Source organism: Falco naumanni, chromosome Z, assembly GCF_017639655.2.
Source record: "Falco naumanni isolate bFalNau1 chromosome Z, bFalNau1.pat, whole genome shotgun sequence".
In the NCBI taxonomy this organism is placed as follows: Eukaryota; Metazoa; Chordata; class Aves; order Falconiformes; family Falconidae; genus Falco; species Falco naumanni.
Genome location: NC_054080.1, coordinates 81,190,850 through 81,218,423, shown reverse-complemented (window position 1 = coordinate 81,218,423; position 27,574 = coordinate 81,190,850). Strand labels below are relative to the sequence as shown.

General features: G+C 45.6%; 1 protein-coding gene across 1 annotated transcript in view; it reads right to left on the bottom strand.

Moving 5' to 3' along the window:
• SETBP1 (SET binding protein 1) overlaps window positions 1–27,574 on the bottom strand; it is a 259,184-nt gene that overhangs the window by 217,800 nt on the left and 13,810 nt on the right. The window contains 1 exon segment of the mRNA XM_040580452.1: window positions 23,759–24,419. Coding sequence (XP_040436386.1) covers window positions 23,759–24,250 — 492 coding nt within the window. The 5' untranslated portion in view covers window positions 24,251–24,419.

Here is a 27,574-nt window from a genome sequence, read left to right as displayed (position 1 = left end):
TAAAGCTCCTGATGCTGCAAAACCAGAAGAAAGAAAAGGGAGGGGGAAGTGAAGGAGAAAAAAGAAACCAGAAGAGAAAAAGCAAAATCATCTCAAAACACCTTTTTATTTCCATGATGCTTCTCTAAACACACAAAACTTTTCAGCCCTGTAAGGTACTGAGTGCAGAGATTGGTTTTCTGGTCTGTTTGGTTGGGTTTTGTGTGTGTGTGTGTGTTTTTTGGGTTTTTTGGGTTTTTTTTAGGTTTTTTTTTTGGGGGGGGGGGGGGTTGAGGTTTTTTTTTATTTTTTCAAAAAAATTAAAAAGAAAAGAGAATAGCTTAATAAACTGCATGGCCTCCCATCGCTAAGCATTTGTGCCAGGGAGGGGAGGAAGTAGGGGCGCAGGCCTGTGGGAATAACAGAAGTTAAGTTTGTTTTTCAAACTGCAATGAAAACTTTAAGGGTAAAAAAAAAAAAAAAAAAAAAAAGAGAGAGATTAACCTGAAAAATAGTTTTTCTAAAAAGGACAGCTACTACTGTTTTTTCTTTTTTTCTTTTTTTTTTAAATTTACAATGAGGCACTCTGTACATGTGCAAATGCTGATAAGGAACTTAGTTGTATCCCAGTCCTCTTACCTGTTTTGCACATCTTTTCCTTCAAGAAATGGGAGCAGAATTCAGCTCCTGTCTGTTTGCAGAGTACAAGCTGCAAGTAGCGCAGAAGTGTGTGCATGAAAACACGTGCCTGGCGCTGAGATAGGTATCATGAGCCATACGGTTGGGTTGTCTCAAGGCAGACACTGCTGAGCCATGAGACAGCGATAATTACCATTAGAGCTCCATGAGATCATGGTGGGGAAGCCCCTGCGGGGAGAGTCAGCCAGGGAGAAAGAGCAGAGCTCCTCTTTCTAAGGCAGCTGGGGTTGTGTGCGGGCACAGAGAAGCCCCAAATGCTTCCTAGAAGGAACGGTGTTGCTGCACAGACCATTAGGGAAAGACCCCTTCCATTAGCTATGTGCCTCCACCCGAGTCCTTCACAAACACAGAGGGGAAAGAAGTGATCCTGCCTGAAGATGGGACCTTCCAATTCACACTCATGTTTTCCCACTGCAGCCTGGCTCTGCAATAGAGCAAAACTTAGCAGGTCAAATGTTTTCACACATGACCATTCCTCTGCTCCATCCACTGTGCAATCACCAAGTAAAATGAGTGGTCCAAGCAGCCCGCTTTGCAGCCTCCAGAAAGGAAGAAATGCTCTGTGAATGCAAAATGTTTTGTGGCAATAGAAACAGAAACCAGAAGTTCACCTAAGCATGTTTCCGACTTTAATGCTGCTGCAGTAACTTTGCAGTTGGGCCTCCAGCTTTGGGAACTGTTAAAAGCAGCAGCAACAACAACAGCAGCAGCAGCCAGAAGGAAGTCCTCTGCAAGGAGATGAATTCCACCACAAGTTTCAGCTGACATCACCAACCCATCCACGCTCCGCTTTTGTGGTTTATGATCTCACCATGAAGGACCTCTGTGGAGTTGTTCCCTCCTTTCTTACTGCAGCCCATCCATTATCCTCTACCTAATTGCTTCCACAGCACCGCTGCAACAGAGGTATTTCCTACAGCTGAACATTTGTATTCTCAAGAGTTGGCACCTGCTGGGTCAAGTTCCTCAGTCTTTACATTTGATGTTACTCCAATGGGAAGATGTTCCAGCAAACAGAAAAGCACACAGAGCCAGCAGTCATCAGATTCCTCCATTCGTTAGGGTTTTTGTTGTTGTTGTTGTGTTTGGGTTTCTTTGGGTTTTTTTTTTTGTTTTTGTTTTTGTTTTTATAAAAGGGGACTTGTTAAAGATCATCTTACATTATTCTATGGAAATAGGAGGGAAGGAAAGGGGATTTGTATCGAGCGCTATCTGTCCAATACACCATTAAATCAGAATTCCCCAGTCATGGATAACAATGAACTGCAATGAAGTCAACAGGAAGACGGTGCAGTATGGAAAACTGGGAAGAGGTGTGGAAGGGTGTGGGGATTTTTGTGTTTTCATTTTCAGATGTGGGAGCTGGGAGTGATCAACATTGAGCTAATGGCATCCAACCTGACTCCTGAACACTGCACACCCCTCTGGGGTCTCAGCTTCCCGCAAAACCAACCAACTCATCCTGTGAAGAGAATGCGGATGCTCTCCTTTGTGCAGCTGGCAGTGAAAGCCCCAGGAGATCCTCCAATGTGCCCACTCTCAGGATAGCATCTGCAGCAGGTCAAGAACCAAGAGGTACCATTTTTCTCATCTCTAACTGGAGCTTTTAAGGACCAAGCCACTCCAGAAATACACCATTTCACATTTCCACTCTCTGTAGTGAGGTTCCAAAATGCTTTGCATCTGCATGTTAGGCTAAGAGGAGATGCTGTTCTGTCATGGCTACACTATTGGTGTGACACTGGGAAATTTTGGGGTCCCTGACTTGCTTTCCCTCTACATTTTTTTTATGTTTGGAAAGTCCCTTTAACTCTCTGTGATTTTTTTCCCTTCTCCCATGTTTAAGGGTAAGAAATCTTTTTATTATAGGACTTCTCCAATGGGCCTGAGAGAAGTTTTTCAAACCAATATTAGGATCACTTCTAATCTAGCACACGTCAGGTGTTCCAACTGAGATTCCTTGAGTTATGCCAACAGAACCCAAACCCTCCAAAAGCTCTCCCATCCAAATACAGGACTAATCCAGGCATACTGGATCTGTCAAGATCGAGACGATTCAACTTCCAGCAGGGAAAAAACCACTAGTAGGGAAACTCAAGGGATTATGTTTACGAATCTTGGCCTCACAAGGGCCAAAGGGCTTTTTTTCCCCCTAAAGAAGAGCTTCCTCAGTGCCATATCATGCCTAACCATGGTGGCAGGAGGGGGAACACACTCGGGGGCTATTCCTGTGGCATGTTGCCACTCCTTGGCCAAGCGAACCCGACCACATCACTATTTTGAAAAGTCAAAGACGTGAGAGCAGCCTGAAGGCGTGAGCCCCTCCACCTTGGGAGTCCCACATCTCCCAGCCATGAAGCAGATGGGTGTTGGTGTGAGACCGCAACACTTGTCTTGGCTGGTGGTTCTCAGTAGATTCTCACTCTTACGGATGCTTTAAGGCCATTTGCCTTCCCCAGTGCCCCAAATTGACTGTGTCAGCACCCAGAAATTGAGAAAAAAAACCCCAAAGCTTTGAGCCTCAGTGGGCTGCAAACCCACCATTTAAGACTGGGCCTAACCCTATGCCTTCACAATCCTACAAGACCTAAAATTACAAAATGGTAACAGGCAAACCAGTGGCGAGCATAAGGAGATCGCCAGCAGCTGGCCAGGCAGCCTAATTTGCTGCAAAGGGGACAAAGCATGACCGAAAGCCCCTCAGTTCCCAGCAGAGGCCAGGGGCAGCTCAGGCGGAGCAGCAGGGCCAGGGCAATGTGGTTGTGGCCACCCGCCTCCTCCCTGGCCTGCCCGGAATTTCAAAAGCCTAAATCAAACCAGCAGGAGGCACTTGAACAGTTATAAATCTTCAGTTTGGACTTGGTTTAATAATAGTGTCAGTTTAAAAAAAAAAAAAAATCCCAATGATCTCTCCTATCTTGCCAAATGTGGCCAAAAAAACCCAAACCCCTTGTTTATTTTCATTTAAATTTCCAAAAGGCAATGTAGATTTTTCTGTGGATGTCTGAGGCCTGAAAAACACTCCTGTTTCTGCACATTTTCATTCTTTGACAAAAGAATTACATCTTTGGAAAAGGCAAGGATAACTTTACTTTTGTTCAAAGTCTGAGGGAGATCTTTCCAACCAAACTTATCCAGCTTCACCAAACTCTTCCTTTTCTTCAACTCCCATCCATGTTACTTCATCATCTTTTCAACATTAGATATTCATCTTCACCTAAGCTCACTCATTGTATTTGCCTGAGGTTTAACAAGTAAAGTCAGTGGTGGAAAGATGAAATATATCTATAATTACTAAAATATTCCAAACAAGCAAAGTGTCCTGTAGGAAACAGGAACAATCTGAGCTGCTATCCCAGTTACAAAATGTTATAGCAATGGGGCAAGCAACTGAATAATATTAATAGTAATACTGATATTAATATTAATAATAATAATGATGATGATGATGATGAAAAGTCACAATGTTGATAGCCCTTACTGTAAAATACCATCCCTCCTTTCAGCTCCAGATGCCAGGAACTGGGATGCTTTGAACTGTTATCACACATCCCTCCCACCCACTCATCTGAGAAGATAAAAATCAAGGTCTGGGCTGCTGAGTCAGATTACAAACACCTAAACAAGACATCTACCTAGACTTATTTTCAGTCACTTTGCTGAAACTCTGTGTCATGGGGCTGACAGGAGGTTCTTTTAACCTCTTCCAGAGAAATGAGCCACTGAGAACCAGAAACCACATGCGGGGAGGGAAAAAAAAATATTAAAATCTGCTTTGTGAATGGGGCAAATTACTAAACTTCTGGTCAGAAGCTGGTTCTTCTCAGCATAAAATCTTGAACAACTGAGTAGACAATCCTGATGAAATATTATGGCCTGGAGGGTAAAGCACGAGCCTGAAAATTGTGAAATTTAAGCTTTTTGGAACAGCAATGTCATGTATGAATAACCTGTGGCAACTCAGGTTACAGCTGTGAGCCTCAGTTTCCCCTGAAAACCGATATCTAAAGCAGTCTGGCTCTCCTCACAAAAAAAAAAAAAAAAAAAAAAAAAAGCTCTACTTAAAGAGGTCAATATTATGGGTATTATTTTAGAAACTGAAACTTGAGAGGTGACCAGACTCATCAGTCCCCTAAGGGAAGCTTTTATATTTTTGTTATGTGAAAAAGTACAATTTCTCACTCCAGGGTGAGCTCAATCTTCAGATCATTACAGCTGAAGCTACCCTGGCACAGCTCAGGGTTTCCGTTTCTTTTGGGCTTCTTTAAGTCTCTTTTTCACTTTCAATTTCCTTTCTTAGTGCTCCTGCCCTTTAATTTTTTGGGCTCCAAATTCAAACCAAAAGCAAAAGCATCACTGACTCAAGATCTTGTTGTACTTCTCTCATGTTGACTAGAAAGCACAGCAGGCCAAAAATGAAATGACACTTAGATATCACTTTGGCGTTCAAAATGCTTTGTAGACCTTAGGAACTACCTCCTTTATCATACAAGATAGCATGTGATGTCATATCCCCTATTTGCAGAAAGGGACGTCAAAACAGAGGAAGTTTAATGGCTTGACATTTTCATTTTAAGCACAAAATCCATGTTTTCAGTTCCTTGGCTTCATATTGGATGCCCCTGGGTTTTGAGGTCCAAACCCCTTTGGACTTGAAGCCCCTAACCTTCACGCAAATGTGAGGCAGCACACACACTGAAGATATTCATAATTAAATAAAACCAAACCTCCCTTGCTGAATACAGAAGTGAGAAACTTCCCTTTGGGAGGTGAGCAGGCGTTCATGGCTGAGAGCCATGGTCCTTGCTGCAAGACACAGTTTTGTGTCAGTCTCAGATCTGCTGGCCTGTCAACATTCCCAAGCCAAATAAACAATGGGGAGTTTTCAACTGATTTTGATTGACTCCTCACCCTCTTGCTCCATTTTTTTCTGGCAGGGTTGCAAATGAGGGATCAGCTTTTCAGTGATTGCAGCTAGAGCTGTTAAAGTTCCCTCGCTTCCTGCCCTGTGAGGAGCACAGAGGATGAGCACTCACATCTTTCTTCTACTTTCAGCACCTGGGAATTATTCCCTGTATCCTGCAATTTTGACTTCTTTTCCTTTCAGCGCCACTTGCACTCAGAAAGCAAATATCCAGTCCCGGGGGAAAGAATGGGATGTTTTACATCCCAGGACAACACTTTCAGCACTGTGTTGGGACTGAAAAAGGAGGCAAGACAATCACCTGCTTGAATGAGCTCTTTGGCCGAGGCAAACAAGTGTCACTTTGTTCTGACTTGTGCAAGCCAGGCAGAGACTGAGGGGAGGTATGAGAAGGTCAAGACAGCGTCATGATTTAAAGGCAAGAGGATGGTTTGGTGACTGAATGAGCCAGGGGCTTCACTTTCAGCTGATGCTGATAGCATTGCACAGAGAGAAGCATGTTTAGTGCCTCAGTTTCCCCACTGTAAGGTGGTGACTGCGCTGCCTGCTCCCATCACAGAGCTCCCAATAAAGCACTCCTGAATGAAGGCACAAATCTGCAATGCCAAACAACCAACACACCAGCCACTTCATTGCCATACCACTGGAAAACAGTTGTCCCTTGCCTTGCTCTGGGAACAGGAGCATTGCCTAACCCTGTCACCCGCATTCCGGGGCTGGCTATAAAGCAAGGCCAGCAGAAGGGAGCCCAGGAGGACTTCACTTAAAGATGATATACAAGGCAAGGTAAGCTGTCTTCCCCTTTGCTTAACGACAAAAGTTTCGGACCTGCTGATGAGCGCTGGAGCTTTAACGAAGACTGTCTTGACTAAAAAAAAAAGCTCCCGGCTGCCTCTTGGGTATCTTTAAGAAGCACGTAGGACTTTGATGTCCCAAACACAACAGAGCTTGCTGGCCATGAATAGACTATACTTCTGCCAAAACCTTCCTCCACTACATCTAAGGCATCCTCCAGAAAACATTTTATAAGCCGGTCTCTGAGTTTTATGACATGAGCATATAGAAGCGAACGTAAACTCTGCTGACCCTTGTGCTGCTTTCCGGCTCAAGGAACTGCCTCTTTTCACATCTTTCTTCTCCTTCTCCCCAACTCCTAAACTAACCACAGATTTTGAAGAAAGAAGGAAATAATGTTAAATGAAACCTTCTCAGTACATTATCAGCTTTAGCGGGAGCATTTGGGGAAGGGGTAGGCCGAAGACTTAGGGCAAAGAGGATGTGCAAGATTAAATCACCCCTTGAAGGAAGATGTCAGGATGTGAAAGGCCAGCAAACTGCTTTTGGTTACATCAGGCTGGAATTTCCTTCTCCAAAGTGCCACCACAGCCTCCCACCCACACCCAAGAGCAAAGCAAGGGATGCCAGAGGGCCAGGCCAAGGCAGGATGCGGTGCAGCTGACCCGTGATGCACCAGACCAACACAAATTTTCTCCCTTCACTTTCACAATGACTGTAACAGCCCTGCCCAGGCATGCAGGCAACACACATCAGTCAGGCTTGAAACAGCTGAGTATTATCCACACTACATGTGGATGTACCCAAGGGTTGAGTAGTTGTCACGTTGTGCTGACACACCATCAAATCTCATCTGCATCATGCACTGAAACAGCTCATTCATCTCTTGACCAGCAGGTTATAGCTGGACCCTCACAACACCCACATTTTTCATGATAGCACCTCGGTGCAAGAAGTGATGAGACTTGTAAAGCAAAACTTTGGTGGCCACAAAAACATCAGGAATAGGTGAAATTCCACTTGGGAGACATTTTCAGTTCAGAAGGGGGGCGGTATTTTGATGTGCAGTTGCATGGGAAAAATGACTGCGCAAAACGTAAGCACCAGGCTCCAGGGATTTCCACGAGCATAAATACAAAGTTTTTGGAAACACGTTTAGCGGGAATGGTGTTTCCACTGCGGTCCTCCCCTCCTTCCCCTCCCTGGCTGGCTGACTTTCCCAGAGTCTCAATTTGCAGCCTGCCTGAATACCACTCAAAATATTTTCTCAATTAGAGGAGAAAACAGGAATTTGCCACTTGTCTGCCTCTATTCTGCTGCCTGTCAGCATTCAGCAAATATTTCAATCGTAGCCCTTTGCATGCTGCTAGCCCCGCTCATTTAACCTTTGGCCCTTCCCTAGGCTAATCCATCGGCCTTTACCTTCAAATCTTTACAGCCAAGGGATGACCGTGGGATGGGCTGGCTAGGAGAGGATGAAAGGGGTGTTGGGGGTGGGTAATTTATGCCAGACTCCACTGCAGTTTTGGGGGGGAACAGAGAGGATGCAAATCTCTGGCCGTGCTCCTCGAAGAATTGGATTACCAGCAGCTGGCATTTGCACTTCCACATCTGGAAGATGACAAGGAAAATTAACACTTTATTTAAAAAAAAAAAAAAAAAAAAAAAAAAGAAAGAGGGAAGGAAGGCCTCCGTCACCTTGGCCCTCCTCCGCACAGCTGGCAGCATCCTGAGGCAGGTACCTAATTGCCCGCAGAGCCTTCGCTCTTCTTCTCCTGCCTTGACCACTTTCCTCCATCTTGCATGTTGCCAAGATTAGTAGCTAACGGTTCTGCTGTCAAAAGTGCATGTGATGAAAATAATGCCCAGAGCACAGCCTGTCAGCCTTACAAGCGCCTGCTTGACTTTGATGGCAGAAGACCCCGAAAGCCTGCACCCAGCCAGCCTCCCAACAGCCAGCCGCTCAGCCGAGCAGCCATTGTGGCTCTCCGGCGGCTGTGCCCAGCCGCCCGCTGTATGAGAAATCGCTGACCCTTCTGTCACGTGGACCCTTTAATTGTTCACGTTGGTATTTTGTTTCTCTCTACTGTAGACAGTTTGCTGTCTGTTATCTGCCCTTCATATGTAATTAATTGTGCTGTCTCCCGGCTCATTAGAAAAAAGCTTCTTGCCTCCCCTTCCCCCTCTCCCCAACCAAGTCACAGTGTGCATTATTTAGGTTAAATCATGTTTAAGTAACTACATAAATAGTAGGTCGAGTTTGCCTTTTGTCTATGCTGAGACTGTTGCTTGGCTCCTTTCTCAACATGCCAGACTGGGAAAGCCCTGATCACTGGAAGCCCTTGACGGGAAACCCTCACTGGGCAGAGCAGCCATACCACCCCAGGAGCAAGGGAAGGTCCTCGGAGCAGAAGGCTTGTCCAGTAGGTAACAAGAATGAGCTGCCAAACTTCAATAAAGCAAGCATAAAACTCAGCACTGAAGAGCAAAAATGCTGCCAAGAGGATGTTTGGCTAGCAAGAGGTACCAGCAAGAGGAAGGTGAGGTATGGTTTGGGGTTTCTTTCCCCCTCCATAGCTTATTCTAGCTAGTGAAATGCACTTCAAGTGACAACACTTCACACATCCTGGGTCACCCGCAGCCATCTGAGCAGCCCTCTCTTGCAGCTATAGCACTGAAACTCAGGTGCTGCAATGCATGTGAAAGACTTTTGAGCTTTCATTCAATTAAGAACAAAATGAGAGTTTCTGAAGTGGGTTCCCTCAGTGCACCCATTTAAAAAAAAAAAATAATAATAATTGAGGATGTGGGTATACAGGTTAGAGCAATCTAAAACCCAACATGAATCATCACCTCGAATGCAAGCAAAACCTGCACTCAACTGTTTTAAAGGATTAGAGTAGCTAAACTAAAGTTTGCGAAGTTCATTTGCTTGCTTTTCTGGGACAAAGTTGAATGTCCTTGTAGACCATTTTCCTGTGCAAAAGCACACCTAGTATCAGCTGATTGGAGTATTTAAATAAAATAAAAAGGTGGGAATAACCGCTGACAGAATAAGCATGAGAAAGCTTGTTTCCTCGAGATTTCCAGCTTAGCTTAAGAGATTTAATCATCTGGATAAGCTTTGGGTGAATCACATGAACTTTTGGGTACCGACTGCAGCCAAGACCTCCCATCTTCTTTGTGTATGCACATCCTCACTGATAGACCTGGGCTAGCCAAGTGTTTTAACTGATTGGACCGGGCTCAGCTTTGCTGAATTGCCTGCACAAAGGTTGCGAAGGGCTTCGGCGAAGACTTCCACATGAAAAGCACTGCAGACTTTTCCAGTGATGTTATATGAAGCTAAATTACTTCTTGGGAAAACTGCTTACACCAGAAATGCCAGGCAATGAAGTTCTCTCTTCCCAGCACAATCTCGGTGCAGAGAATGGTAGAACAAAAGCCTCCAGAGCTGCCTAAGACCAATGAATCTCACCAGTGATGTGAGAAGACCACCATGAAGAGCCAGGGCATAGTTCAGTTTTCCAGTCTATCTACACCTAGCCCTCTCTGCCACAAGGGCTTAAAAAGGATGGAGGTCACAAGCGCGTGTCATGTACGCACTAAAGTTGTTTTATCAGAGACTCTCAATTTAAACTTGCTGCCTGGGCTTCATACAGTTGCTGATCTAATAGGGAAATGTGCTACTATTTAGCTGAACCCACCAAAACGGCAGCTTGGCTTCCCACCCCTGTGCAACTCGCCCTCCTAACACTGCTTGTACCACTTCAAGAGGAGGTGGCTCCCCTGCAACTTCCTCCAAATCTAGGCAGACAGACAAAATATCCACAATTTGGTTCGTCAGAAACATGCCCAACTTTTAGGTGATGCTGTGTTATTATTAATATATGCTTTTTTTTTTTTTTTTTTTTAAAAAAAAGCGCTCAAGAAGGAAAGGGGAAAGGAAGGAAGAAAGAAAAACATACATGAGTGGGGGAAGGGGGGGAAAAGGACAACAGTCTAAGACTTTCAGTGGGAATGTCCAAAAATAACACAAACAGGATCTCCCTGCCATCTGCTCCGATCCTCTCTGAATGGCTTTCAAAGCAAAAAGCCTTGCCAAAACCTGACAAACAAAGCACCGAGCATCAGTTTTAATGGAATACCAATACTGCATTCCCCCTTCCCCCCTTTTTGCTACATATACGCACACCTTCCACACCCCTCCAGTTGCCAAATAAATGACACTACGCAAAAAAATTTGCTTCGGTTACAAAGCTGAATAAACAAGGAATAATTTTGCAAGTGCTCCCATATGTCTTTTCTTCTCTGCTTACAATGGACACTAATAAGATTTGCCATAACTAATTCATTCTTTCACACCATTACCCTATTCTCTACCATAAAGAAAAAAAAAATTAAATTCTGCCTATCCCACGTGCATTTTTCCACAACTTTCACACAGCTGAAACACAAGGGTTTCAACAGCAAAGCCCACCCATCATAGAGCAGACACTTTCAACTTAGTTTAGGCCCCTTAACAATGCGTAAAGGTGATTTTTACTGAACCTAAAGGAGCACAAGAACATTTGTCACTTTTTTCTTTGATTTTCCATTCTCTTTTTTTTTTTTTTTTAAAAAAAAAAAAAAAAAAAAGAGATGTCTGAAGGGAATGATGGGAAATGAGGAGACAGGAGAGCTGCAATGTTGACACTTAAGGCAAAGTTAGTACACATAAAGTAGAAAGTCTTGACTCCAAAGGCAATGTGTTAGCACATACAAAGCAGAAGTGAAATTCATTAGCTGCAAAAAACAGCAACTCTCCTATGTTTCACTTTGGCCTGGCTAAGTGGAGCAAACACAAAGCAAGCACCCAGCAGCAACACCCAGAAGCGAATGCAGCCTTCAGCCTGCGCTCCGCTATTAGTCCTTCACTACTAAATACAGAGCTGGGATGCAGGGAGCTCGGTGAAGGGCAGAAACTCATTTTACTTTGGGGTTTTGGGGGATTTGTTTGTTTTAAAGGATTCATATCTCTTCTGACAAACTTAAGAAACAAAACTGAAATGCTTAAACCCACACTTCTTTGCTGTGCTTTGTTCCCTTTGCTATTAAGATATTTTTATGTGCCAGGAGCACACCTTTACCAGCCCTGACCAAGTTTTTTGTTTTGCCCCTTTTTAGGAAAAAAAAAAAAAAAAATAGCTGAGGCCTAAATTACTTGAACAAACAAAAGAGTTTTCCCTCCCTCTCTCCCTCACTGCCAACCCCACCAGTGCTGGATCTGCCCCACCTCCTCCTCTGGCACACAAATGGCCTCACACCAGACGGGATGGAGGGAGGGCTCCCAATTACACCTCTTTATTAACAAGGGGCCACCACAGGAAAGGGACTGGACTGGAATGGGGGACTGAGAGTGGCTGCCAGCTCCTTCCTGCCACCCAGAACGAGGAGCAGAGATCACGGGTAATCGGCTAGGAAGGGGCCCTCGTGTGAGAACTTTGGGCCACCTGCCGTCCCACCCTATGCCATGGGATGCCATGGTGGGCAGGCATTGCTGGTCTCCCCCACACACACATCTGGGAAAGGGTGGCTGGGACGACCCACTGGGATCCCAGTTGTTTCCTGCACACCATGTATGGGGAGAGCTGGGTGATGGTGGGAGCCTAACGAATGCACCAAGCCATCGGTGTGGCACCCAGGGATCCTTGCTGCAGCTGGAGCAGTGGAAGGTGGGATGTCTTCTCCAGTGGCCCTGGGTGAGATACCTCTGTCTGCCTCAATTTTCTGCTTGTAAACTGAGGAGGACCTTCGGAAAGTGGTGAAAACCTGTGCTTTTTGGTAGCATTCAGACAGGATAGTTACAGGGCACTATCTTCAATTTTCTGTAAGTATCATCCATCATTTAAATGCTTTCTCCCTATCTCTGATTCATTTTCTTGTTCCACTAGGAAAGACGGGTGGGTATTTTTTGAGAAAAAGCTGTGATCAAAATGAAAACTCTCCTTCTCTCCTGTTTCAACCTTAGGCCACCCTTTGCATTCACCCTTCAATGTTGAGGCATCACACCTCATGATAAACTCTCCAAGTCCCTCAGGCCTTTGGTTTACCCATCAGACCTCTCTCCAGCACTGCCTCCGTGGTCGTCTCCATCTGGCAAAGCCCAAATCCTCCTTTCTCCTTACCTCACTGTTTAAATTCCTCTCCCACTGGGCTGCCGGCTTTTCCTCAGGAACAAAGCACAGCCCCATGAGCAAACACTACTACCCATCTGTGTCCAGTGGCCACGACAAAAACGGCTCCCTTTACTCCCAAAGTCCCCCGTAATTTTTTCCACAGACCTCATAATACACTTGATGTCCTTCCTGACTCCTTCCCCACTCTCAAAACCTGGATTGGGTCGCTTTGTGCAATCTTTGGGTTTATTTATTCACAGACCTTTTTCTACCTGTGCTCCTTGTCGAGTCTGCTTGGGTTCAACCTCTATCTGTGTTTTCACACAAGTGACCAGACTACGGGCAGGCAGTGAAGATGGAGGCAAGCAAAGAGGTCTATAAGGAGAGCGTAAAGCATTTTGACTTTTTCTAACTGGGGATTAACACATGGGTTTTAAACAAGGGGACTCCCTTCCCAGCTGACAGCAGCAGCTGCGGCTTCTGACTTGCTTGCAGAGTGGCAGGGAATCGAATCAAAGAGAAAAGAAGAAAGAGGACAACCCTTCCTTGGGGAGTAGGAAACACAATATGAGGTATTCTAAAAGCCCTGCAAATACTGGCTTGGTTTTAGGTCAGGCTCTCCTTCCCCCTTCTGTCCAATGTCTCCCCCCCTCCTCTTGCAACAAAGGGAAATTGGTATTTTTCAAAATTCTTCTGAAAGCCAACCCGGCAGATGGTTCTTTCCATGCCGGGGAGGGAACAAAAAGAAAAACCTGCCAGGATACACATCACTGAGATGTGACAAAGATGGGCATGGTGGCTGGCCTCTGACCCAGGGGTTTCATGTAGGCCTATTAAGCCATGTGGCCAAGATGGACTGAGTTGTCTTATATCTCTGCCACACAGCTGCTGTACCCCACAGGCTAAGTTTTATTAGCTTAAGTCAGGCCAGATAGACTGAAAAGAGACAGTGTTTCTCTACTTCCATCCCTTAGGACAATCCCCCATCCCAGCATCTTAGCAGGTAGAAGTGAAGTTCAGCAGCCAAATTCACAATGTAATAGTAAAAAGGCTTATTTAGACAGTAATTCACAACTGTCCTACTTTAACAAAGTCTGACATACACATCAGTAGTACAAACTCCCGCAGATGTAAAAGCCAAGGATAAGTCAGTGTCAGTCCTTCTATCTCACTCCAGTGATTCAGGTTAAGCATCTGGCTGTCCATCCATCACAAGCTGCCTTCCTTCTTCCCTAAAACATCATCTTCCTTCTAGGCGATATCAACAGCCACATTCCCACTCTTTGAGGGTGCCCCAAGCAGACCCAAGGGCTCCACGTCCCAAGCACCCAAGCTGTCCCAAGCATGACTTGATTGCACACCACATCTGCCAGCTAAAGCATAAGGAGCAGCAAAGGCTGTGCTGCCCTTCTGCAGAACTGCCCCGCGCTTCACAAATTCCCATGAAGCACGTTGGCAGACACTGTCCCCAAGTGACTAATAGCAGCTCCTACCCACGCCCAGAGTCAGTGACCTAAGGACAGATCAATCCCTCCCCATCACACCCTTTACAGTGCCTCTTGCAATGGCTGTGCGGTAGGCACAGAAGGAAACAGGCTTCCCCGTCACCACACACCCCCCACACACCCCCCTTTCAGATCAGGAATATAATTACAAGTAATGCAATGGAAATAAAACAAGAGAAAGAAAAGGCTCGGGGAAATTTGTCCTAATGGTTACATAAATTATGGAAGAAAAGTAGCCCATGAAAAGCAAGAGGCTGTCTTTGGGAAGAGCACTCAGCTGAGTGCTAGTGAATGGAACTTTAGAAAACAGGCAAGGCAATTAATTATTCCCAGTTAACATGCACATACAAAGTAAAACACATCCTCAAGCTAGTGCCATCCATTCCCAGTGGAAGATGCAAAAAACCCAAGTACTCAAATTCCCCACTAATCCAGATTAGGCAGGATACTGAGGTAGGGACTGTCCCTGCACCTGAAAGGACTTTGGTGGGAGGCAGAAATGAAAGCTGATCAAGCCTCTTTTAGTGTTGCTGCTCCTCAGTGGGAAAATACCTACCTCAGGTCTTTTTTTCTTAAACTTAAGGGTGAGCTTTCACCAAATTATCTACCTGGGAATACAACAGGTAAAATTTAGGTGAAGCTACCCTGGCCAGCATGACATTTGGGCATATACTGGGGCACAGGGGAGACTACCGGGGGAAAAAAAACATGTTCCATTTAGAAATTACAGTGCAGGCTTTACCTCAAGGGTATGAGGAAACTGTATCCTCCTGGGAAATGCTTACCAAGCACATTACAGAAGTGACTTTTCACAGAACCAGGTGAGGAACCAGTGACATTGTCGCACTGTGAAGTAAGGGTGTGATCAGTACTGACACATCTGAGGGTCCACTGCTCAACCTTCTCCTCCTCAGACAAAGCCATCAGCCAGGAGAGTGGGGCCATGGCCTCTGGCTCATATGCTGGTGCCACCACATTCCTCCCAAGAGCATTGGGCAAGGCAAAATTATCCACAAATCCCCTCAGGGCTAATTCTCATCTTTCAGCCATGGGGATGGAGAGCAGCTCACACGAAGCTACAACTACACTGCAAAGTGCTGAAATTCCTCAATGAACCACCCAGGTTTATAGTTGTGGAGTTGTTGTAACACTGATGTCAATAAAAGATACCATCTCTCTCTACAAACCTTGCCACCCAGGTGAGACTGAGAGCCATGAGAAACTGATGAGAAGATAATGAGTCCTCCAGTAAATATTGCTCATTTGACTCTTACCACAGTTTAGTTTACAGACCAGAAGGGACTATTAAGGGCATCTAGACTGACATTGCATGCTGGCCCCAAATCTCCACCCACCTCATTTCTGCATCAATCTTTAACTCTTCTTTGAGATAAATTTTATTTTTAAGTTAACAGTGAAGATGCAAAGAGTTAATAGTTTTGAAACAACTTCACCAATTTCAATGACAAGCAGAAAAGGCTTCCAGAAGAGCTGTGCACCCAAGACTTGAAGATCAAGCCACCACCTGGGAGACTCAGTTGTGTCATGGTTAAGCAACCACAGCTCAGTGAAAAAGGCCCAAGTATTACCCTGGCCGGTGACAGGTTCCTTGAGTGAGTCACTTAATCTCATTACTCTATTTCATACAGTGTACTAAGAGAAAAGATGGTTTCGTTTCTCCTCCTTTTATTTCTACAGAGCTTGTGAGCTTCTTACAGAAGGAAAGGCTTACCTGATGCCTTCATACAGGATCTGCCAACAGTAGACATCAATGTGCAATAACATGAGGCACCGTCTTAAAATGAGCCTGGTAGACACACTTAGCTCTGCAAACACAGCTGCAGTTGTCTGTCCATCATGAATGACCATGCCCTTACCTTCAGCAATGTTATCTTACACATTGGGCACAGTCTAAGCCACATCTTAAACATGCAACCTCATTTCTGTAGTAAGACACCTTAGCCCTTCCACCCTTCCACTGTCCCTTTCAGTGCTAGTCCACAGCTCCAGGGAAAAAAAAAAAAAAAAAAAAAAAAAAGAGAGAGAGAGAAGATAATAAGGTGGTTTGCTTGATACCACCCAGGAAAAGTCAAGTTATTTCCAGACTGACCATCCTACTTGGAGCAGTGTCCTGCTACTTGTGCATGCACCATGGCTTGAGAATCCCTCTCCTGATATCAATCACCTGCCGCTCGGAGTGCAAATGTAATCCTGATGTAGAAAGAGCATTTCACATTCTGAAATGAAGCCAACAGCCACTGGTCTAATTCACATTATAGGTCATGGCAAGCAATGGAAAATAACATTCTTATGAAAACTGAGCTAACTGGACTCGTCCTCAAGGGTCACGTATCAAATAGAATCATATTAAGGTTCAAAAGCTGGAAAAGTCTCCGCGTCAAAAAAAGAGAACAAAACAATGCATGTTTATTCTGGATATTTTTAGACTGGTTTCCTAAGGAAACAAGGCTAATGTGATCACGCTGTGTTTGTGTGTATGTGAATGTGCACACAAACCCCTTGCATGCTTGCGTGATCCTCTCCTCAATGTTTTTGTAGTATTTTGATGAATTTTCATCAAATTTTATATGAGAACAGAAATCTTTGAGATACAATATTCAAAGAAGTTTTGTTCAAATTGTTTGCTGGCCAGAAGAAGGAATTTCTGAGGGGTTCCCAAAGAGGGCTTGGCCAGCAAGTTCACTCACCATTAGACACTAGAGAAGATACATAAGAGGAAAGTGGTCAGAAACCAACTTCCACAAGTTTCAGTGTTCTTAGAAAAAGAAAGGTGAAGCCCTTCTTTCCATTCAAATGAGCTCAAGATGAGTCCATCATGCAGCCCCACTGGCTATGCAGGAGAATGTAGGCAGTGGGAAGACCACTTGGGAATGAAACGTGAAAAATTAGACCTGACCTAAGGGGGCTAGCTGGGTATGCATGTGTGTGTGAAAAAGGAATTGAAGATGAAAAAGCTGGAGGTGAATCAGAACATATCTGTGGTCAGGCATGCCTGGAAGGAGAGAATAGAGAGTGCTGCATGCAAAAGTTTATGCTGGAGGAACGTGAGCATGTGCATGAAGTACTGACACCCCTGTGCATCCCAAAACCTCTGCAAATGAAGATACAGCTGGTACAGAGGTTTGCAGCTCGGGGTACACATGCCAGCACATCATGTCTCCAACCTGGAGGCCACAGTGCTTTCGAAACACAACGAGCGTGCACTGACTTGGCCAAGCTTTTATGAGGCTGCCAGGGGCAGCACCCATCCCCTCCCAGGGTTCAGCGGTGGGGACTTCAGGACCTCCAGCTGGACCCCCCAGCTTCCCTGCACTGGTCCCAGTTGCTTCCCTGCAGTGTCTTCTCAGCCCCAAACCAGCACTGGGGACATTTTGTCATGGTTTAAAAAGAAAGACATAGCATAAGCAAACAAGGAAATGTCACAGAGGGCCATCGAAACTTGGCCGTGGGAGTGACTGCTGCAAAACAAAACCTGTCCTCGACACAGACTGCCTCCACAAGCCCTGGTCATATGGCAGCTAATCAAATACAGCAAGTCTTCCTCATTTGGCACTCGGCAATAAGCAGTAAAAACCTGCTTAGATTTCCCCAGCCCAGCCCTTCACTGCCAGACATTTGCTTCTTTGAGGAATTCTTAACTACATGAAGAGGGAAAAAAAAAAAAAAAAAGAAAAAGAAAAAAAAAAAAGGAAAAATATAGTCACGGCTCTTTGGGAGCAGACAGACAGTGAGGGATGGGCATCAGCTGGCTCAGGCAGAGCATCAAGCTGGAAAAGAAACTCTGCCTTATGCCTGTCACAAGTTATCCATGACACAATGCAAGGCGGACACTGCTCCAACAGGCTTTGGAGAAGGAGAAGGAAGGGTAAGAGCCAGGATCCAGCCCTCCCTGCTCTTCACAGCAAAGATTGAACCACCTTCAGGAGGGACCAGCCTCCTTCAGGAGACTACATGAGGGCCCAAGAGGACTCAGCTCCCCATCTGGGCACCTCAGGTGCCTACAAGGACCATGATGAAGCTGGGCCTGAGTGGTTCTCAGCTCACAGCAAACTGGTTTCATCAGCTCTGAAGTTTTTACAAATAAATTCATTCCTGCTCTCTTTTTGGGGGAACCCAAGGTAGTTGTGGTGGGAGGGCACTAAACTGCTGTAGAAAGAAAAGCTAGACAAAAAGAAGCCTGGGATGAATATCAAAAAGACCTGAGCTTGTGTAGCTTTGCACCCAGTTTGTGTAGAGACTGTAAAAATGCCAGGAGCCTTATGCCTGTCAGAGCAGCTCTGAATTGGTCTCTCTGCTGCTCAAAAAACAGTTTCACCTTAAATACAACTAGGAGAAGATTTCCCCACTGTGCGAGTGCTTCACCACTCTGTCACAACCTGGGCAGAGGCTGAGATCTACCCTGCCGGTGTGAGCTTCAGGTACCTGCCACCAGCATCATTTAGAGCAGCCTCGAGGCTTTGCTAAGCAATGGTGGGGACCAATCCAGCACAGAAACAGGTCCGGGCATAAAGGGCTGTGGCGGGGGCCTCATCCTTTGAGGGGGAAAAAAGTAAAAGAAAAAGAAGCTGTAAATTAAAACCTGCCACCTCAAGCAAGTACCACCACAAATGAGCAAGTGCCACCTTCTTGCTAAGCCACACGCAGCACGGGGAGCAAACAGTTCTGTAAACTCCCCAAGCCACGTTTGGGATTGCAAGAGGAAGAGCTGACTCAGAGGACATCTCATACGGGGATGCCCTTAGCAAAGAGGAAAAAGCATGCACTATGAGCAATTGGATGATCATGCACGTAAATCACCGAGGAGAGGAGTCTGGCACAGCGGTAATCCAACAAGAGCTGCAGATGCACATGAGAACCTAGAGGGAAAGTGCAATGTGCAGTCAGTGATGCAAAGAAGGGGGAAGGAGGCGGGGGAAACGTTCATGATATTCTGGAAGAAGGAGGAGTACAAAGGGGAAAGCATGTGAATGAGGGACTACTTGAGGAAAGGAGAACCGCAGGAGAAAGTTGGGGAGGTGCAGGGGAAAGGAAGACTGAATTTCAAGGGAAAAAATGCTAGAACCGCTTCCTGCAGATAAACTGCAATACCTACAGGAACTCAAAGGAAAAAAAAAAAAAAAAAAAGTTGCAAGAAAATCCAAGGATAGAGTTTCCTCTGACTGCACACAAGGAAGCTTTACTTCCAATTGACTTGCTGCCACTTATCTCTCAGCAATAAAATGCATTCACCCATCCCAAGCTCTCAAAAAAAACCCAGTGCAATAATAATTGCAAAAAAATGAGTTTACATCCCCTGAAGCAGGACATTATGCATACGATGGAAGCTCCAAGGAAACTTTGTCAGGCTATGCTTGATGAAAGAAGGGGGCAGAAAATGAACTGTTTGCAGACACAAGAAAATAGAGCAGCAAAACCAGGGAGGGTTAAAAAAAAATAAAATAAAACAAAACCAGGGAAATACTGTTCATCTGGGGCTTGTTAAACGCTAGATGACAAGCAGGGAATGCTGATGGATTACTTCATTGCATATGGTGCCACACTTTCAGTGCCCTTCCAGACTGACAGCATGTTTCCTTATCCAAAGGGAAAGGCACCTTTCTTTAGTGATGCTGAGGATGCTGGACTTGAGCAACTCTGCCATAGGTGGGTGAACAGTGGCTGCAGGCCTAGCCAGTATGCCAGCAGGACATCCTTAGGGCTCCTGGCTTTTTTTCTTCCCTCCCTCAGCAATCAGACTAAATGAAATGGAGCCATTTGTGGGTTTGGATGTGGAAAGGGTTCAGCCCACTCCATCCCCAGGTGCTGAAGGGTTGAAATAAGAGCAAACGCTTACAGAACATTTGTGTACTTTCCAATTGCCACAGAAGTGGCTGCATGGACAGCCCAAGCTGCGAATCACCTTCTGAGCAGCTCTGAGAAAGGGGTTAGGAAACTATCTTCACTCTCATTTTCAAGAAGGGGAAGCTGATGTGAAATTACTTGGCGTGGTTACAACTTAAAAGAAACCCCAAAAGTAGTTGGGTTGCAGCCAAGCACACAAGCCGGCAGAGGTTCCCAGCACTGATGCTCTCTCACCCCCTGCCTCCCTCCCTGCTCCAGGGCATCAGCAACCGCACCCAGCAAGATCCTCTCCTGGATTGCCTTCCCTCCCATTCATCACCACATCATATCCCTGGGGCAATTGCTTACATGGAAAAGCAACACAAGGAAAGTATTTCTTGTATGTTTACATCTTTTAATATAGCATAGCAGCTGGATCAAAGGCAACAAACCCAGGTCTGGGCACATGAGCAGCGTGGCTCTCCGCAGAGCCCCCTCCTAATCACCACTGCTCCCTGGACCACAGCTTTAGAAATCAGGCACTAGCCCCTATTGTCTAATTAGCAGGGCCATGGAAGGCTTAGGAACAGGCATATCTTCTTGCTCCCAAAGTGGCTACTGAATAAATGCTATATCCCCAGTTCACAGCCCCTTTCTACACTGCTGGTATTACCAGTCCTTTGTGTACCCACATGCTGTTACTTAAATTGCTTCCATGTTTTCATTACTTGCCCTCTGTGCTGTGTGTATTGAAACTCCTGCAAGAATGCTGAAGTGGTATTTCAAAGCACTGGGGACTACTGGAGATATGGCTGAAATTATTATGCAACAAACATAAGTGATTTTACAAGTCCTGATAGAGTTTGCTCCTCCTCAAGAGGAAAAATAACTTCAGGTGCTACTCCGTGAGGGGCTCCCACCTACCAGAGACAGAAGCATGGGACTGCAGCTCAGTTTGTGCTGAGCTCTCCATCCTTACATACAGGTCTGTAGGGCCTGTATATATGCCCTGCATCTGTAAGCGAGGTGGTAAACTCAAAGAATTATGCTAGTCCCATGCACAAGCGAAATGGGTACACTGGGCTAAACTCTCCTGGCAAAAATCCACGAAGGACAGTGGAGTGATGCCAGCTGAAGAACAGCCTGGATGGTTTAAATGCATTGTTCCCTGCTGCTTCTGCTGGTAGCTGCTTTTCTGGAGTTCGGGCTGATTAAAGCAACGGGCAATCAAACTCTGAAATATCAAAACCACCAGAATCATTTAAATGTGACAACCACATTTTTTTTTTTTAACCACTACCGCAGCTCTAATGTCTCTGCAAGTACATGCAGAAGGTACCTGCGTGCTCATCTTTCCCAGGGAAACCCACAGGTGCACCAGAGAACTTCAGCTCCTTTCAAGTTTCAACTTGCTGTTTTCTCCCATCTTCCCCCCCAAAAAAAATCTCTTGAAGTGCCACTAGGCACATGCACCGGCCATGAAAGCAATCACGCTGCCAGCACTGGAACCCTTCTCCCACCAGTTTCCAACCTCCCTCTCCTGCAGTGCCTTTCATCACCCATTGATAGGAGATGTTCACAGCCAGGGCCTGATCCTGCAACCCACAAGCTCAGAAGCAGTTACATGTAAAATCCCTTCAGCTGCAGGTTATTTACCATCCTGGTGATGCAGACTGCAGGTCTCCAGGCATCAAACCCCTGGAGATCACAGCACTGGGGTCTTCCAGATCCCTGCTGGGGACTCCTCTGCCCCAGCCCTGGCTCAGCAGCTGCTGCGCACAGCCGTTGGGTGTTATGCTAATGGATGTGCCGGTGCAGCAGCCCTCTCCCCATCTGCTCAGAGCATCCACCTGCTGGGTTGGTTTATTTTTTTGTTTTGTTTTAATGGCCAGATTAGGCCAGTGCTGTCCCAAAGCACTTGCAGCCTGTGCACAGGGTGTGAACACAGCACCAGCCAGCTCAGACCTTACAGAACAAGTGCAAGCTAGATGCAACCACATTTGGGCCATGTTCCACTTCCTTCAAACTCCTTATCTTTCTGCAATTAAAGTCTCACCCTGAGCATAACCACACTACACAAGGTGCCTTTTTTGTTGTTGTCAGGGTTATTTTATTTGCACCTAGCTTCCTTATAGTTAGCTTTATTTAACCTTTTTGGATGGCCACGTGAAGGAAAAAACATGCCTTCCATACCCGAGTGGGTGATAAATGCAAATGAAAGCTCCGATTTCTAAGCAGCCATATTCTCCACGGTCCATGCACAGCAGGCAGTGGTTTGCAATTCTTTTCTCCCTGCAGGGCCATGGAGAGGTTGCTTATGACACCTTTGCTGTCACTGAGCATGGTCTCACACAACCACTAGTTCCCTTGAGACCTCTGCAGGCATTCAGGGAGGAAAGGGAAGTGGAAATAAGACATTGCTGGGTGCTAAGACAGCCCATCCCTCTCAAGAGGTGGGAAAAATCTCCTCTCAGTGTGTTATAGGGCCAAGCCTCTGCTGTGCCAAGAAGAGCTATTTTTTCATGCCCGTGGAGTATGCCATTTAGCAGGATTCTAAGAAAAAAACAACAACAACAACTTGATTTTGATTTGTTTTCTTTTTCCAAGTTCAGTTTCTATGAGATGTACTTTCAGAGTGAGCAGTGTTAACCACCCTGGGCTCTGTCTTTTGTCAGTTAGCTTCCTCAAGGTTTCAAGTAGCCTTTTGAGCATCCATCAAGTGTATAAGGTATGAGAGAAGCAGGGACCTTCCACACAGTGAGGGATCCAAGCTGCATAGGCAGGAAAGCCAAGCCATGCCGTGAGCTCTAACCAGTGGGCACCTACATCCCAGATTGATTTGTCCAGGTTTGAGATACTCATGGCTCTTTCATCAAATCTGAGTCCTTGTCTGAACTCATCATGATGCCCATGTATTACTAAAGAGACAGAAGTGGAATATTTGTACTGTGCTAAAGCCTTAACCCAACCAAAGCTCTTTTGTCCAATGCCTAGGAGAGGAAATGCCACTATACCCAAAATAACAGGACTAGTCACCAGGTGTCCCTCCCCTGACCAGTGCTGCTTAAAACACGCTAGATTTCTTTTAATACTAAGTATAGGGGACATTACTGAAAAAATAAAATAAAATAAAAAAAAAAATCAAGCCAACAAAACAAAAGGGTGCTCATGAAAACAGCTCATATAAAGAAAGGATTTTCTTTCTTTTCCCCTCCCTCTTCCACTCCATCACTAAATGAAAAAATAAAAAGATCAATTTTTACCAAAACTTAAAGTACCAAAAATTTCTCTCCAGAATGATATTTCAAGAAAATTATATGCATCTGAAAGAAAATGAGACTTATAATGGAAGCATTTTCTGAAGCATAACTATAGAGTTGCTAGGCACAATGCTGTAATCAAGAATAATGGAGCCCTTCTCCCGGTATACAGGAATGGATTCAATTGTTTGCTGTGCACATACCTCTATTTTGAAAATGTAGTGGAAAGCTTTAACTGCCAAAAGGCTCAAGTATTAGTGCTAAGACACAAAGCGGTTTAGAAGTGGGCTTCTTCATTTATCGCTCATGTAATGATTAATCTTAAAATCTCCATTACACACAAAAATAGAAGAGGCCTGGCAGAACTATTGAACCCTTCCGAACTGGTTCACCTGAAGGATAGTTCAGGACCATCCCCACAGCGTACTTGGCAGTGCAGGATGGTACCACTCTGTACTAGCTCCACCACAGCCCAGCCAGGCTTTGCAAACCTTGCAAAGGTTACGCCTTGGGCATAAACTGTTTGTGCAGGTTTAATCCTACCCTCTCCCTCTGTTTTCAGGAGAAAAGCGGAATACAGGAAAGAACAGGACTTACCTTCTTTCTGGAGTGTGATCTGTCCTCCTCTTTAGCTGCTTTGCTATTTTTCCCAGCTCTGGAAATCTTCTGCTCCCCAGACTGCTTGATGGTGATTTTGATCTCAGGAGGGCAAATATAGTTCTCCAGGTTCTTTGGGGGCTTCTTAGCTCTCTTGGTGGTCTGGATCTTTAGTTTTAGACTCCCCTCCGTGAAGTTAGCCTCCTTGATGGAAAATTCCTGCTCCTCCAGGCCATCTCCTGCCACCCATTTCTCGCTGTCCGCGTTGGAAGTGGAATCCACGTCTCTCCCAGAACCCAGCTCATCCTCTTCCTCAGGCTCCAGTCTCTCACCACTCACCGGGATCCCTTTCCCCGAGCCCGCCGCAGGCAGCATCGTCTCCCCAGTGCAGCTGGAGGCAGGTGGAGGTTTCGTGGAGGTGACAGCAGCTGGCAGAAAGTCTGCCTCACCCCCCCTTTGCCGGGAACTGCCCAAAGTCTCCCTGGGCTCCATAGCAATACCACAATGCCCTGGAGTTTTATCAGAGGGAAGGGGAGCACGGGAGGGGATGAGGAGAACAAGGGCAGGTACGATCCCAGGGAATGAATGGTAACTGTGAGCCAAATTCAACGTCCCAATTGCCCAGAGGCTGCAAGGAGCTCAGAAGAGACCAAATCTGCCACTGTCAGAAGAAAGAAGAAAAAAAGGAAGTTAGCGTGCACACACATATCAAATGCAAGTGTAGAGATAGCTGAAACAGGGCACCCTTGGGCTTCCCCTCCAACATCTCAAGTCCCTTCCTTATAGGAAAATGGGAACCAAGGCTGGCCAGTGTTTCTGAGGGCTGGATCTGGGATTGCAAAGCAAGGAATGATAACCTCATGTATTGCTAAATTCATGAAAATGGATATACAAACAAACAAAAAAAAAACCCATTGGCATATAAGTGCCAACGCCTTCAACTCTGGACTTGGGAAATAAGCAAGGGGGCAACCAGCTCTCCATACTCATGAACCTCCTTGATACTTCAAAGTCCTCGCTGTCACAGGGGGTTTTAGAGGGAAAGAAAAAATAGAGGCAGACACTTGCTTGCCTCAGGTTAAACAATAACCCAGCGATCAGAGCACAGAAAACATGGTGTAGTCTTGTGAGTCAGGCAGAGGAGTTTCAAACCTCTTATTTCCCCACTTCCCAGGTAGAAAAAGAGATGCCCTCAGCTGCCAGCTATTCAAAGGGGGGACATGACTGGATTATACTTTGGATTAATTGTTCATCACACACTGGGCCAGGCACACACTGTCTGCAGCCAAAGATGTTCCCTAGCATGCTGGAAATGCAGGAGGATCCACATGGGTCTTTTGCAGGACATATCAGGAACCCAAGTACTGAGGGCAATGGAGGAAGGCTAAATTTGGTACTCTCTAGAGTTTCTTGTGCCCTTGGGTACCACTCATCTGTAGCAAAGGCTTGAATTGACTGAAGCAAAGCCTGTGCTCTCATCCTTTCGGATGTCAACTTTCTTTAAAACATTGCAGAGTGAACTCTTTGAGATGGAAGCACTTGTATTCAGGACATTACAAAGTCTTGGACAAAGTTAACAGGAAAAGCTGTGAATATTCAACTGAGGCAAAAGATCTATCACCCAATGACATAGAAAGGCTAAGACAAATGCCAAACATTTGTTAAAAAAAAGAATGCACATAAGGCATTTTTAAAGGCATTGAGGTGCTTTCAAACACACTCCCTAAAATCCCCCATATAGCTACTGCACCCCCCTCCCACCATGGCAAGCCAGTTTAGGCTACAAAATTAGCAGAAGGGCATCTCAGAGAGAAATGAAGATATTTTTCTGCTACTTTAGCAAAAACAGCTCCCTGGGAGGGGTCAGAGGAGTATCACTTTTGGCATACAGAAAAGGAAACAAGAAGACACTGCCAGGAGTGGGTGCAGGGGTGCAGACCTACTCTTTCAGCAGTAGCTCCCTGCTAGATTAGCTCTGCTACCCTGCCAAACCCCACCCCTCGACCAACTGCAAGATCTGAGCACAGCCTGGGATTTCCCAAGTCATTCTTAGCAGCAATAAACCATAAAGGAGAAACAAAATTTCGCTACCTGTCACCAAACCGTAACAGCATTATCAGCGTAACTACTCTAAAGCACAGTTCACCAAGAAAAATCACATCCTTGTACCACTGGCTTTTTTCTGCTTTTTAAAAATACCTTGCATGAGCTTAAAATTCAAAGAGAAGTAACAACAAGCACCTTTTATTAGTTATACAGCCACATTTCCACTGGAGTATGGCATGGGTCACTTGTCTGACCCTGACACATATGGCTACTAATGGAGAGTCCAAAGCATCCTAGAGCTTCATGAAATCATTTGGGTGACCTCCACCCAACTCCCAGCAGACACAAATTCAAATAAAGTTCCCATAAACAGCACAAGCTGACAGCCCAAGCAAGGAAAAAAAAAAAAAACAAAACAACAAAAAAAACTACCAAAAAAAAAAAAACCAAACCAAAAACCAAAAAAACAAAAAAACAGAGGAAGCACTCTCATGCAGCCTGAACTGCCATCTGGCCTAAGAGGTGGCTTCTAAGCATAGCTCATAGCAGATAGAGGTACACCATAAAAACATTAACACTTCAGTAGCACATCTTTTGGCAATAGGGAAGAGACACATTCCCCAGAGCTGCTGCCACTGGTCTTATTTAAGGTGATGCTGAAGAACTAATAGACCCAAGGTCTCCTGCACCTCTGCCTCGACTCACCCTCTGGTCAGCGAGCCGCCCCATTCCACCACCTATACAACAAGGATCACACCTACCTCACTCAAACTCACTGCCCAGTGGGTTAGTTAATGCCCTTACATAGTTTTGAACCCAAGTGTTTACCATGTGGTAGTCATTAATTACTAATGAAATTAGTACATTAAATCCACCCAGTTGCAAGGGAGCTGCTCTGCCTAATTGACCAGCCTTGCACCTTGTCTCTCCTTTGAGCCTATGGAGGTGATGGGAGTCAGGGTTGCCTTCCTCTTCCAACCGGTCCAATAAAAATAAAAAACGAGGGGGGGGGGGAGGAAAGCCCGTCCTATTTGTCTGCCATTTCTCATTGTTAATCTCCTAGGAGAGGGACAAAATGTACACACGCTCCTGGGCTGCAACACAAACACAAGGTGGTAAAAGCTCAGCGCTGCAGCATTCCAGGGAGTTACTGCTCTGGTATGCACGCATGTACAATGGGCACTCTGTGCTGGCCTCCGCCCACAGGCTTTTAACCTCTCTCGCTGCCGGTAAAAAAAGAGAAGGCTTCTGGCAGACACCAATCTAGCTCAGCAGGCTGAGTCTGCAGCCACCAAGGGCGCGGGGAAGGGACCGCAGCCACCAGCACAATGAACCAACCGTTTGAGACCCTGTGTTGAATGGGATAAATGAACGAAAAAATAGTTGAATGAATAAAACTCATGGCTCTGAGCTGGGAAGGATCTTTCAGGTTTTGAAGCATTGGGTAATGTTTTATGGAGGATGAATAAAAAGCCAGGTTTCTGCTCCAAAGGCTGATTGCTGGTCTTGGACCCAAGCTCTTGGGTCATGATGCTCAAACACTCATCCCCACTTGGCTGTGTGCCTCCGGGTCAGTAGAAACAAGCAACAGATGAATAAAGTCATTGCATTACACCAGTGTCAGGTGAGTTCATGCCAAATCTACCTTAAAATCCCACTTACAACTATTGGCCTCCGGTTCTGCTGAGAGCCTGCAGATGGTGATATCACCAGACCCGCAGGTAGCAACAAACCCCCCTGCTGCTCAAACACCAGGCAGAATTAACTGGG